The sequence below is a fragment of the Coregonus lavaretus genome (assembly GCF_964263955.1).
Source record: "Coregonus lavaretus genome assembly, chromosome: 3".
NCBI lineage: Eukaryota > Metazoa > Chordata > Actinopteri > Salmoniformes > Salmonidae > Coregonus > Coregonus lavaretus.
The window spans coordinates 31,329,959-31,345,131 of NC_139990.1; the positions used below are offsets into that span (position 1 = coordinate 31,329,959).

Sequence of the window (15,173 nt, forward strand, 5' to 3'; positions counted from 1 at the left end):
AATAACGTGCTGTATGCCCGTTTCACAAACACACATAGAATAACCAAGCCAAGTTAAAGCTTCATTTGTTTTCCCCTAATGTGCCGACACTCACAGGCAACACCGAGATTGGTACAGAAGCCTTTACCGCGACACAAACATCATACATCAAATGGAACAGAAATGAAATAGCACACTTCAAACCGCCACATCAATATCCAGCAATGACACGAGAGCACAGGAGAATGTGGCATGACTGAGGCCCTGAGATATTGAAATACATATTGAAAATGTATTTATTTTGCGGCACAAACACGAACAAAAGCAATAGAAAAGTAATAATGGAAGTCTTGTGTAAGCACACTGACAGTCAGAATGCATCACAATATCAGTTGACATACGGCAGTTTGATTGTCGAAAGTAATGTATATAGAACCTATGACATTTATACAATTCTTTGTTTTTCTCTTGTCACAGTTATAATATAATTTTTGAATGTAATTTATTTGGGTAAAAGACAACAAAATGTACAATGTGGACCCAGAGGATAGCACTTAAAAAGTATTAATTAAAACAGTTGTTTCCAAAGTGTCCATAACCCAAGACCGATGACGGAATCAGAGTCAATCATATCTGTATAAATCGTGATAATATCATAACAAATTGACAAAACGAACACTTATTTGCAATTTCTCTGTGTCAACCTCAAAGCGCCACGTTCCTACAGACAGAGTCAGACCAACAGGATATCATTGTTGCTGTATGACTGTGGTGTCTCATTGGCTCATTAGCACAAGATGACCTATGTTGAGGGGCCGGACGGCTGCTTGTAACAGTCTAATTAGCATCTAAATGGCCTGTGAGAGGAGAGGTCCTGTTAGAGGCTGGAGGAGATAGATAATGTGTTTGTCACGGACGCTGATGATACACTGAGTGAACTAACAAACTAACAACCCGCCCTTGTGTCTCTCTGAGATCTCCCCATGTCTCAACAACAGCTTGCTGGGATTGTGTGTGTGTGTGTGTGTGTGTGTGTGTGTGTGTGTGTGTGTGTGTGTGTGTGTGTATGTGTGTGTGTGTATGTGTGTGTGTGTGTGTGTGTGTGTGTGTGTGTGTGTGTGTGTGTGTGTGTGTGTGTGTGTGTGTGTGTGTGTGTGTGTGTGTGTGTGTGTGTGTGTGTGTGTGTGAGTGAGAGAGCGGGAGGGAAGACACATGCATGACGGAATGGCTCTCGCTTAGCGGTCTTGCAACATTGCAACAATAAAGCATCTAGACAAATGTTATCCTAAACCCTACCCTTAACCCCTACCCTAGCTGAGGAACGCTCAACTCTGTTCTCTTATATCGAGGCGGAGTTGAGTTTTGATAACTGGTCGGGCGACGTTGTTGCTAGCAAATCACGCGACCAGTTATCAAAACTCAGTTGAGTGTTCCTCAGCTACCCTTAAGCATAACCATAACCCTTACCTAACCTTAACCCTTATACAGTACCTTAACCATTTAAATTTCAACTGGCAGCAGGTAAGAGGGATTGTGTCACTGTGTGATGACATCAGAGGAGGCTTTGCCCATTTACAAGACCCAACACAACGATAAACGGATAACGATCAACGCCCATAGCCTACTTTTTCACCACACCCTTTCATGTGCCTTTTCTGTTGTCCCTGTACCAATCCTGCTATAGCCTAAAGCTGTTGCAGCTGTTGCTGTAACTAGTTACACCTATGTCCATTTACAAAAACCAACACAATAATGAAGAATCAACGCCCATAGCCTACTTTTTCACCACACCCTGTCATGTGCCTTTCCCGTTGCCTCTGTACAAATCCTGCTATAGCCTACAGCCGTCGCATGAACTTGCAGTTGTTGCTGTGGCATTTCATGCAGTTGTTGTGTTGCTGTTGTTGTTGTTGCCGTTGTTGTTGTTGCCAATGGTGTGGCCTCGTGTGACTGCTGTGTGCTAGCTGCATTTATGCTCCTGCTGTCTGCCTACAGTGTGCAGGCAGCGCAACAGCCCCACATCCCCCGCTGCTATAATTACACTAATTGGAATCAGATGATGCTGGCTTAGTTGGAATGGAATGCAGACAGGGCTACGGGGCTTTTCTGCACGGAAGATCAGCTGGAAGAGGAGAACACGAGACAGAGAGGGGAGAGGAGAGGAGAGGAGAGGAGGGCCGATGTCACACATTCTGTTGTTCTGGCATTAATAAAATAGCCAGGATTCCTTTAAACACAGACAGACACACACACACACAAAAGGTTTGAGTGTTGTCATATGGCGGCAATATGTTCAGGGAGCATATCAGTTAAAGGCATCCGGATGATTTCAATTACCTAAACACACAATACATATACATGAGCTCAATTGACTTAATTTATCTAATTCATGGAGATTTAATCCGCTCATTTGACATGCAAGCACGCATGGCATCAAAGTCACTGTACGCATGCAGATTTCAGGCAGCAGACTAGAGGGACTAGGGGTTTGATATCTATACATCGCATGATGAAAACTCAAAATACACCAAAGGTGTGATATCTGTACCTTGCATGATGAAAACTGGATATACACACTTGCCGACACAAGGCCGGAATATTAAAGGTTAGAATCTCTCCGTACGAGGGCAAGTTTAATTTAAACCCTGCCGAAAGCATATTTCCTCCCAAGTTGGCGAGGGAGGGCAACAACGCAGGCAGGATTCATTCTGTTGAAAGTCACACTTGAAAGTCGGCCTGATTGTCTACTGTTTATGTGCTGTTGTGTGGCCACTGAGGCGTGGGACGCAGCGTGTGGATTCCCTGCAGGCGATGGGGACTTAACGAAGGAGACACACACTGGAAGCAAACAGGGCCTTTGTCAGTTCCACTGAACAACAGGGTGCAGTGCCTCAGCTGTCCTCCTCACCAGCAGGGGGCAGAGTAGCAGTGTTGAGCTCACTGGGAGGTGGGGTGTTTACGTGTCAGTCAGTGTGTTTGTTTACCCAGCTAAAGAGCTTTGACAACGGGAAGTCACCAAAAGGTTGATTCAATTATCTCCTGACTCCCACTCACCGACCCTCTTACAAAACAACATTTCCTGGTACTTGTTTGTATCACGTGTTCCAAGGCTAATAGAGAGCTCTTTGTCAGGTTCACTCCCTATCACACTGTACGTCTCATCGGCACTGGGTGTACGTCTCATTCAAACTGCTCATTCAAACTGCATGTACGTCTCATCGTCTCTGTATGTACATCTCCTCACTGATCTATTAGCATGGGTGTGTTAAAGAGAACACACAACACAGGAAGTGAACACTGAGTAGTCCACCTCCTCCCCTCTTCTCTCCGGGTGTCTCCATGTGGATTAGAAAGTGTCGTTTGTCTATGCAGCTCTTTTGTTTCCTCTTGCTTGGTGGACGACTGCTCAGCGCCTTTGTCTTCCACTGACGCTCCCTCACTCTCTGTTCGCTACCGAGCGTAATTAGGACGCCGGCATGAGCCGCGGACTCCCTGGACGGCACAAAACTCATTAACTACCATCATTTTTTGCTGGCTTGCTTTCACCCAATATTAATCTTTCTCTCTCCCCAAACTATAATTCTTTGATAAATGTTTATTAAAAAAAGGGAAAAAAGCTTCCATCCTCTCATGTAATAATGCCGTTTGTGTGTGTGTTGTGTAGGTGTGAACTTTAAGGGATATTTTTGCGGTATGGATTCAAGGTAGGGCCTTGACGAGGGGCCAGCTAATTAGATGCGAGGTGTTGCCTTGTTTTCTTGATGAGCGTAGCAGGTCAAAGACGAGACCCAGGGCTCTCCCTGGGCCTCCAGTAAATGACAGTTATACAGCATCTCCTCCTACTCTCCTCTCACCAGTAGGCCACACAAACAAGGTAATTGACTTAATTTGATCACCCTGTTCCAGCAGAAATTTAAAACTTTTGTATTTGAGGTTTAAAAAGGCTTCTAAAGTTTGTAATTTCCACTTTGAAAAATGTATCAACCCCTACAGAAATGTCCATTAATTATAATCCACATAATAATTCAGATGTTCTGTTCCTGCTGTAGCAAACTGGCTCAAATTAGGATCCTATATCTGTATCATTTGGTTGGAGATAGATGACATGATGATGTCCTTGCAAAAAGCTTTTATTTTTGACCAGTAGTGTGGGAGTCTGATATTAACAGGTATTGATTACTGAGTTGTTGGTAGAGAGCAAGAAGCCACTTCACTGTACTTCACTGTACTGTACTTCACTGTACTGCACATGACAATACAACTTTAAACATGTTTCCTTTTTTGTGCTCTCTCTCTATTCTACAAAAAAGTAAGTTGAAGACAAAGTCAGCAAATGAAGATTGGCATCTCTGATTTCCTCATACGAGAAAGAATCTCACCCATCACTTTCCACATCTCACTGTGTGTCAGTCCTCTGGTGACCTTCAGGAGGCTGGGTGGTGGTGATGTCCTGGGTGGTGTGGGACTCTGTGACTGACGGGTCCTGCTGGGTTCCCGTGCCAGGCTGGGTTGTTCAATGCCCTCGTGGGTCAGACAGCTGCCAGGGACCGCAGGACGTAAGGCCCTCCTGCCCCATCCCTACCCGTCCCACACAGCCTCATCAGGGCCTGACAGAGACCTGAGCGGCAGCTAGCACCGAGAGGCCCTTGAATGCAGCATATGATTTGACTAACTAACTACTAACTGGCGAAGCACTTACTGTAAATACATTTTACATCCATATTTTAGTCACTTAGCCGACACTCAGATCCAGGGCTACTTACAGTCATCTAAATGTGCGTTTTAAAAAGTGATGTGCATAGATTAATGATACATTCCCTGTTAGCATTTATAGCCATGTATATGGCAAGCAAATGAGCAGTCCAGTAATCTCGATCACCATCTGTGACCTTCACAAGCCAACACGTGATCGGTATACTATAGAGTCAACCACATTTGCATTTTTGAGAGAAGGTACACTACAGGAGGGTCCTACCTCACATAACTCACTATTTCCTATCTTGCATATGAACTGAATCTAGACCGTGTCCAGACAGAATCAGTCTCCCACGGCGATGTAGAAAGTCAAACACATCCCATTAGTATTAAGCACAGTAGACTAATGTCTCATGCTATCACTGCAGGTAGCCCCTGTCATGCTAATGTAGCGTTGAGGCTCTTTGAAGCCATCCTAGTTGTAATGGTGTCTGAAGACAGCTTTTTAGGATGGAACCCTCTAGGGAATCATTAACAGAGAGGAGAGGAGAAAGAGAGAAAGATGTGTGTGTGTGTGCCTGCCTGCGTGTGTGTGTGTGCTGTTTGAAGGAGGGCATGTAGGGACAGATTGGTGGAAGATGGTTATTTTTGCCCAACTTCATGGGAATCTCAAGCTGTTTTCTCGTACAGAGAGACAGACTGTTGGTGGTGGTGGAGGAGGGTTGTGCCCAAATTCATGGGGAGGCAGGATTTGAAGTGCCACCAGTGCACTTGGGTGGTAGGCATGTGGTGCCTTGGCAGAAACAGTGCTGGTGGAAAGCTTACCGAGTCTCAGCATGCTTCGGTGTAGTGTGTCAATAACTGATGTGTCCAGGGCTGTGCACACAGACAAGTGTATTTCTTTGCAAGGAGTTCTATCGACTGATTTGATCTGCAAGAAGCAGTGCTGTTACATATTGCCAATCCGGTGGCCATGAATATGGTCAAAGACCTTAATGAATTAGATAAAGGTAAAGATAGGCAAGGGGAAAAACTATAATATTTATATAATATTTCACATGTTTTTCTGTCTTTAATGAAGCCCTTTTGTGGGGAAAAACTCATTCTGATTGGCTGGGCCTGGCTCCCCAGTGGGTCGGCCTATGCCCTCCCAGGCCCACCGATGGCTGTGCCCCTGCCCAGTCATATGAAATCCATAGATTAGGTTAATTTATTAATACATTTATTTCAATTGACTGATTTCCTTATATGAACTGTAACTCAGCAATATCTTTGAAATTGTTGCATATAGTGTTCATATTTTTGTTCAGTATATTAGCAGCAGGCATATTATTCAGTATGTGGGCACTGTTAATATTTAAATGTTTTATGCTGGTAATATTGTGATATTTCCTCACATAGTATATATTTCAATTGACCCAATTCCATACCAATGAATCAAAACATTCTCACATATCAATTTCCGTCTCACTTTTGTCACATGAAAAGACTATGAAGGATCTGTAGAAGCTGCAGCCATGAAGCGGTGCGATGTATTCGTTTCCCGGGAAGATCTCTTCGTTTTAAAAGCCCCCTTCACTATTTACATTCCCCTAACCCCATGGCTTTCATGCCGGGCCTACTTTCAATATCAAAGCTACTTTGGAGAGCCTCGGGTGAAATGATAACACAGATAACAGGGACTTAAGTGGGGAACACTAAGATCTTGAAAAGAGCCGGTGGGTGAAAAAAATGGCATATCAATCCCTCTTTAACTGACACAATCCTTTCCAGAGCGACTTTTATATGCGGGGAAATCTGAACATGGCGTTTAAGTGTGATAAAGCATTGTTACGCGGCTCCATGAAACAGAGCCATAGTTTGGGTTGAAAATAGGATCATTCCCTCAGATAGGGGAATTAGAATGGCGTATCAGTGTGTGTGTGTTTGCGTGAGCGGGTGCTTTTCCTCGCTTTTTCTCTAAACATGTGTCTGTGTTTCATGTGGTTTGTGCCAGAACACAGTATGCACCTGCAAGCTGTTGGGGATTACTCAAAAACTGTTTGAGATTACTTGATAGAGTATGTGCTAGCTACATGCATGCCATGTGTGTTTGTGTGTATTCTTGTTTGTGTGTGTTCTTGTGTGTGTGTGCGTGCGTGCACTCACATGTGTATGTAAGACTACATGATATCACTGTACTGTTTTTCAGCCAATGGGTGAAGTTGAATAATGATGAAAACAAACCTATGCTGTGGATAAAGTAGATTATATTTGACAGGTGGCTGATTATAAGTGCAGTGCATGCATTATAACATTGGCTGAAATAGTACTCACACACAACTACTTAATGTTTCTAAATTATTTATTTATTCAGACGAAGGGTACTGCTATGGGATCCCCTATGGCTCCTAACTATGTTAATTTGTATGTGGGTTACATTGAGAAACAGTCAATTTTCAATCCTCTGAAAAATGTTTTCTTGCCTAACAATATTATTTGGAAACGGTACATTGATGATATTTTTGTTCTATGGAGGGGTGATTCAAAACAGCTCCAGGCATTCCATGCTTTTCTTAACTCTCGTTCTGAGCACCTGAGATTTACTATGCAATTTGACACATATCAAATCAGTTTCCTTGATCTTCTAATTTTGTGTGAGGAGAATGTTCTATACACTGATCTTTACAGGAAACCTACTGATCGTAACAGTTAGTTGAGAACTGATAGTTCTGACCCGCTTCCCTTGAAAAACAGTTTGCCCTACAGCCAATTCTGTCAAATCAAACGAATTTGCAAAAAACAATCAGATTTCGACAGAAATATGGCTGAGATGCAAAGAAAATTCAAGGAGAGGGGGTACAAAAATGGTCAGAATAATACTCCCATTGAGAAAATTCAAAACAAATCTAGACATGATCTCTTTCAAGGACAGTCTCGCAAAAAGAAGCATTCTTGCGTTCTAACTACACGCCATTCAAAGTGCTCTGAACAAATTAAGGGAATCGTTCACAAACATTGGCACATTCTAAGATCTGATGACAGTATCGGTAATGTGTTTTCGGACCCTCCCTTGGTCGTATTCTCGCAGGGCAGAAATCTCAGAGATCAATTGGTAAACTCTGATTTACCACCCCAAAATAACCCTGCACAACATCTATTTGCGCCTCTACCGGATGGAAACTACAAGTGTAATGGCTGCGCTCAATGCAATGGCACTTACAAATGTAGATCCTTCAAACACCCCCAAACAGGGAAACAGATCCCTAATCAAAGGTGTTATTACGTGCTCCACTAAGGCAGTTATTTAGCTTATAACTTGTCCTTGTGGTAAAAATGATTGGGTAAAACAAAGCGTAGGAATCTTGGAGCATCGTAGCACCATTAGGTGCAAAAACTCGACATACCCAGTCGCGGCCCACTTTTTGGAAGTGAACCACTCGATTTCATCCCTACGTTATATCGGCATCGAACATGTCACCCTCCCTAGGAGAGGGGGTGACCTCGACAATCTATTGTTAAAACGAGAGGCTGCCTGGATCTTTAATTTAAAGACCCTTGCTCTCAACGTAGACTTTGATCTGAAGCCATTCTTGTGATTATTGTGATTTTGCTATTCATTGTAAATGTTTGTGGGCCTATGTAGCCAAGTTGTATCTATGATCGTATGCTATCCATTCATGTTTTTTGTATGTTCTGTTTAGCTGTGAATTAACCAATGATATCAGGCCACACCCGGCCATGATTACAGACACCTGCGTGTGTCCTTTGACACTATATAAACTAGTGACCCGTGGTGTTTGTCATTATACCCTGATGAAGACAGCTTGTCTGTCGAAACGTTGGTTATTAGGTTATTCAATTATTGCATCTGAGCTCCTAGAGTGTGAGACTCTCCTTTTCTTTTTCAGCTGATTATAAGAGAACAGTGAGACCTCATTCAACTGAGAGAGATTGATCCAAGTGCTTTGAACTCATGGAAAGACTGAAACAATATTTGCCTGCAACAGAAAGACTGAATTACTGGGTATGCATTTGTTTTTGAGGGGGTCAAAAATGTCTTCAAAATGCACAGAAAACTGCTCCTTCTCACACTATGATGATGATCCTTTACTTTGGATGTTTATACGTGAATGTAACTGGTATTTGTGTTATGTCTGTGTAGCATGTCATCTGTAAGAGACGTGCAAAGAAGAACAAAGTATTGTATTGCGCTTTATTCTATTCTTTTCTAAAACCTTTTCTAATAAATTCTTAGTTTATAATACTGCCTCTGTGTGGGGAACTCTTCTGTATTAGCTAGGTGATCTCCATCCTCCCAATCCTAATTTCCCACAGTGTCAGCACCACCCTGTGAGCCTGTTTGTGTGTGTGACCTCTCTGCTGTGTCCTGTGGATGGAGGGTGTACAGAGAAGAAGCATACCCTGCTTCTCTCCTCATCACTCATCACTCACTCCCACACAGTAAACAACACCCTCCAAGTAGTGACACTGATGAGGGGAGCACCCTGCTAACTGGGGAGGTGCGAGTGCCAGGTTTGTGTGTGTGTGTGTGCCTGTTCGTCCATGTGACATGTACATGTACATGAGAGTCAGTCCATTATGCCTGTGCCTGGCCTCTTATGTGTTTAAGGTGTTAAGTGTATGTGTATCTGTGAGAGATGGGAGATGGAGAGAACGCGCTCTGTCGCCTCAGCCTGACCTCTCACTCATTACCAGCAGGCTTCTCCACATCGTGCCAGTGCTTTCTTCAGTCTACTCTCCCCAGGAGCCTTCCAGACAGGACCCACACACAGATAATAACTTGCCCTGGTTCCCTCCTCCATTTCTGCAGTTCCACTGCCAGAAGAGGTGGGCTGACCCCAGAACAGTCCCTGAGCGCCAGTCCGTTTCCAGGAACCTGCTGGGCACCGCGACAGGTCTGGGGGTCTCTGACGTCAGAGACGAGGTAGACTGGAGTACCTCAGCCCACCATGAAAGTCTTTCTACACCGGGCCACAGAGATACTGATCTACAGATATTTAGAGGCAAGGGGGTGAAACTTTCCAGGTCCTCAAACGGCTTGTTTTCTCTCTCTCTCTCTCTAATGTAAGTGTTTTCTGCAAAGCGCAGGTAAACACTGCTTCATTTTGGGATCAGTGCCTCAGAATGTTTCCTCTGAAGCAGAGCCGATAAAAAGACCAAACGAAACCTCCAGAAGTCTGTCAATCTCCAACATAAACACAAACAGACATGTTCTCGGCGGGCATTTTAGCGAAAAGCTCTACTCAGAGGGGAAAAAGTGGACGGACGCTTTGCCCCAGGAGGGACTTAATGGCATGCTGAAGGCTTTCAAATGGAGGGGAAGCTTGGCCTCTGCCACGGTAAACAAGCTGAAATGGTGCTGGAAACCTCTGAGCTCAGCGCGGTGCGGCGCCCTAAGTAAACCCATCCAGAATGACACAATGCTGTTGGCACGGGCCAAGCTTGCGTGTTCTCAACCACTACATCACTTACTCACTCGAACACACAGGCACGCACATGCAACTCCACCCTTCTTAATCACTACGCATAACGTAGCATATCCCCTCAAACAAAACAGTCAATCTATCTCCACCCACTGTGTCATGCCACCCCTGGACTGGGCATTGGTGACACTGTAGAGTAAGACATGTCATGCTCCATATGGAGTGAATTACCCAGTGCCAAAACTCGAGAGAACAAATGTATACTTTTTAGAGCTAAAATGCTGGACAGGAATTGGTAATACCAGCATGACATGCACAAGTGTATAGTAGAGCCAAAATGGAGTCCAAGACGAGAACGAGGGACAAGCCAGGACTCCAAGAGCTAGCCAGTCTCCAGACTAGCAGGAGTAATGGAGAAAACAAGCCACGGTCCTGCCGTCCCAAAGTGAAACCAAAAACCCAGTAACACAAACCGTTGGTTTTTATTTAGCCCTGTTTACCAACCTGCCTCGTAAAAGCAGAAGGAAGCGGCGGCCATTTCCTTGCTGATGGCATTACAGCTCATACGGCTCCACCACTGGGAGCCATCTGCTTTTCCTGTGTTTATGTCTCTCAGGACCCCGTTTAAATATGACAGACGGCGAGCTTTAACGGAAGACGCTAGCGACAGAGCCTGCTTTTAAATCTCTATGACTTTCGATCACTGACTTGCATGTGTGTGTGTGGTGGGGGGGGACTCTGTCATGCCTGGTCATCCAGAATTAGATCAGAGAGATATCCAGTAAAAACTGGCATTTAGATTTAGAGACATCCTCTGAGGACTGTCGCTGCATGTTCTGTTCCCTGAGAGAGGAAGAACACTCCCTTCCTTCTGAGCGAGATAAAAGGACGACAGCCCAAAGCACAGTTAAAAACATGTATGTTTCACTGAGGCAAAGATCCTCAGAGTCTGTGATATAACTGAATTAAAATGCATCATTCTCTAATTAATGCACCAGATGCTCGCAAGCCAAGGCATGTTGAGTGCAGAAACAGGGTAGTAAGACACTCAAATGATGTACAGTATAGACTAGAGTATCAAGCATTAAGTACAGTGCAATGTACCAGAAGCATTAAGTACAGTGCATTCACAAGCCAGAAGACATGCTCAGTGCATAAAATATGCAGTTCCACATTACATCACATGCAGTATACAATAGTACTGTACATATACCATTTAGCAGACACTTTTATCCAAAGCGACTTAGTCATGCGAACATAAATTTTTCACGTATGGGTGGCCCAGGGAATCGAACCCACTATCCTGGCGTTGCAAGCGCAATGCTCTAACACCTGAACTACAGAGGACCACAGAACAAGGTTAGGACCTGTCAGAGATTCAGACACCCACAGAGCTGTCATGAAGCGTACGGCTGCGTCACCATCTCTCCAGGGTACTGGATACAGCATCCCCAGTCTCTGCTGTTCTTTAAGGCGGGGTTTCCCAAACTCGGTCCTGGGCCCCCCCCCTGGGTGCACCTTTTGGTTTTTGCCCTAGCACTACACAGCTGATTCAAATAATTAAAGCTTGATGATGAGTTGGTTATTTGAATCAGCTATGTAGTGCTAGGGCAAAAAACTAAATGTGCACCCAGGAAGCACTGCTATCGCAGCAGTGAGAGGCACTATAGAGTGGGCCACTCTCCTCTGCTTGTGCCAGTGATTGGGACTCCCCAGCAGTTTTGTAAGTACTCGTAAATCTATGTCGTCCTTGCCTGCATGGGAAATGATCCATTATACTTACAGTGGGGAGAACAAGTATTTGATACACTGACGATTTTGCAGGTTTTCCTACTTACAAAGCATGTAAAGGTCTGTAATTTTTTATCATAGGTACACTTCAACTGTGAGAGACGGAATCTAAAACAAAAATCCAGAAAATCACATTGTATGATTTTTAAGTAATTAATTTGCATTTTATTGCATGACATAAGTATTTGATACATCAGAAAAGCAGAACTTAATATTTTTTACAGAAACCTTTGTTTGCAATTACAGAGATCATACGTTTCCTGTAGGTCTTGACCAGGTTTGCACACACTGCAGCAGGGATTTTGGCCATACAGACCTTCTCCAGATCCTTCAGGTTTCGGGGCTGTCACTGGGCAATACGGACTTTCAGCTCCCTCCAAATATTTTCTATTGGGTTCAGGTCTGGAGACTGGCTAGGCCACTCCAGGACCTTGAGATGCTTCTTACGGAGCCACTCCTTAGTTGCCCTGGCTGTGTGTTTCGGGCCGTTGTCATGCTGGAAGACCCAGCCACGACCCATCTTCAATGGTCTTACTGAGGGAAGGAGGTTGTTGGCCAAGATCTCGCGATACATGGCCCCATCCATCCTCCCCTCAATACGGTGCAGTCGTTCTGTCCCCTTTGCAGAAAAGCATCCCCAAAGAATGATGTTTCCACCTCCATGCTTCACGGTTGGGATGGTGTTCTTGGGGTTGTACTCATCCTTCTTCTTCCTCCAAACACGGCGAGTGGAGTTTAGACCAAAAAGCTATATTTTTGTCTCATCAGACCACATGACCTTCTCCCATTCCTCCTCTGGATCATCCAGATGGTCATTGGCAAACTTCAGACGGGCCTGGACATGCGCTGGCTTGAGCAGGGGGACCTTGCGTGCGCTGCAGGATTTTAATCCATGACGGCGTAGTGTGTTACTAATGGTTTTCTTTGAGACTGTGGTCCCAGCTCTTTTCAGGTCATTGACCAGGTCCTGCCGTGTAGTTCTGGGCTGATCCCTCAACTTCCTCATGATCATTGATGCCCCACGAGGTGAGATCTTGCATGGAGCCCCAGACCGAGGGTGATTGACCGTCATCTTGAACTTCTTCTATTTTCTAATAATTGCACCAACAGTTGTTGCCTTCTCACCAAGCTGCTTGCCTATTGTCCTGTAGCCCATCCCAGCCTTGTGCAGGTCTACAATTTTATCCCTGATGTCCTTACACAGCTCTCTGGTCTTGGCCATTGTGGAGAGGTTGGAGTCTGTTTGATTGAGTGTGTGGACAGGTGTCTTTTATACAGGTAACGAGTTCAAACAGGTGCAGTTAATACAGGTAATGAGTGGAGAACAGGAGGGCTTCTTAAAGAAAAACTAACAGGTCTGTGAGAGCCGGAATTCTTACTGGTTGGTAGGTGATCAAATACTTATGTCATGCAATAAAATGCAAATTAATTACTTAAAAATCATGCAATGTGATTTTCTGGATTTTTGTTTTAGATTCCGTCTCTCACAGTTTAAGTGTACCTATGATAAAAATTACAGACCTCTACATGCTTTGTAAGTAGGAAAACCTGCAAAATCGGCAGTGTATCAAATACTTGTTCTCCCCATTGTACCTGTGCTATCTTCTAGGCCCTAGTTAACTCTAACTGTATTTTCCATCCCACAATCAAATGAAATCAAATCTCTGTGTGTGGGAGATCTTGGGGCTCACTCCAAGAAGAGGAAAGTCCAGTACGTTGCAGCCAAGAAACCAGAGCCTGGTTGGCATGGAGCGCAGGCCTAGTTCATTGTTGGTTGGGCATGTCTGGGCCCAACCAGTCCCAGCAATGAGGTCACGGGGACTAGGACTGCGTGATCCTGGCCCATCCATCAAAATGGGTTAGTTGAGTAAATCAAGCTGACAGCCACCAGCCACCATGCTCTGCCGTGGGTGTGAAGAGAGGTCAAGGTGCATTAAGCCTGGCTTGCGTAACCACTCTCTACTGCCATGGTGGAGGAGAGAGGGGGGGGATAGGGACGGGGAGGGAGGTAGGATCTGTCCAGGCAGGGTACGGTGGTAATGCGGGCTATACTAATACACATAGTGGACGTTAAAGCTGTTCGTTTACTCCCAGCCATCAGGAGCAACTGTTTCTTTATCATTCTCTTTCTCTCTCTCTCTCTTTATTTCTCTCTTTCTCTCCCTCTCTCTCTTTCCTGTGATGAAGGGCCCTTTCCTGGTTGGCCAGGCTGAGCTAAACAAGGTCTGGCAAGAGGGCAGCTATTCTCACAACAAGATTCTAAGCTCTAACAAAGCTTATTCATTTAACTAATAGAAATAACACCAATAGACTTGAAACCAGTCCACTCAAGGTGTAAAGCAGTCACACTTTACTATGAAAGCAATAGTGCTTATCGGCCTTCTCGCCGGCTAAGTAGAAATGTATCATTTATAGCTGGTACTTAAGAGGTGTTAGGCACTCGCAAGGCCACTAAAGACTAAAGACGCACAATCCCAAAGGCTATGTACTATCCTGAGCACTTTACACAGGGCTGTTATTTGATGGGAGCATGTTGTCTAAGGGGTAAAGGCTTTATCTATCTATGGGCTCAGGGATTTGAACCCTCAACCTCGGCTGGTAATTCTGTGAAGCACGGCGGTGATGACTGTGCCACTTTGCTGCCCAAATGTCACCATGCCCTTTCTCTCTCTTCTGAAAAGCCTGTCAGAGGGGCCCGAGAGCCCTCGCTAATTACTGTTCCCCTTTGTGTTTGGTGTGTGTGTGTGTGGGTTTGTGTGTGTGTGCGTGTGCTCAATGGTAAAAGACACAGACTGTGCCTGTTTAAAGGTCACAGCAAACTGGTGTATCAGCGAGTGAGAGACGGCACGTGCACTACAGACGTCTGCTATCTACACTACAGAGCATTAACAGAGTAGGATTGGTGCCATAATAGGTGCACCAATGTGCACTTTCTAGCAAACAGGGAATTATTGGCTTAGCAATTATATGACAGATCACATTACTTATTAAGGAGCTACTTATTACTGTAGATGAGTGCATACTTCATCATAAAAAATGTGTGTGTGTGTATGTGCATGCATGTATTCATGTGTGTGTGCGTGCGCGTGTGCATAAGACAAATATAGATCTTAACACGTGCTCCCAACCCTTGTCTCTCCTCCTGCCTCCTCACCTTTTCCTGGCTGTGTTGCACCTTGCCTTGCGTTGGGGGCACAAGGTGATTTAGAAGTTGTTTACTGCGGGGGAAAGAATGGCTTGCCGCACGCAGAGTCAGCGGAATGGCCTCCCTGTTCTGTGCAT

General features: G+C 44.7%; 1 protein-coding gene across 1 annotated transcript in view; it reads right to left on the bottom strand.

Annotated features, from left to right (window-relative positions):
* Positions 1 to 15,173, bottom strand: part of LOC311107076 (RNA-binding motif, single-stranded-interacting protein 3-like) — a 241,620-nt gene that overhangs the window by 102,889 nt on the left and 123,558 nt on the right. The window contains exon 5 of the mRNA XM_084149535.1: positions 4,380 to 4,483. Coding sequence (XP_084005661.1) covers positions 4,380 to 4,483 — 104 coding nt within the window. The remainder of the gene's footprint in view (positions 1 to 4,379; positions 4,484 to 15,173) is intronic.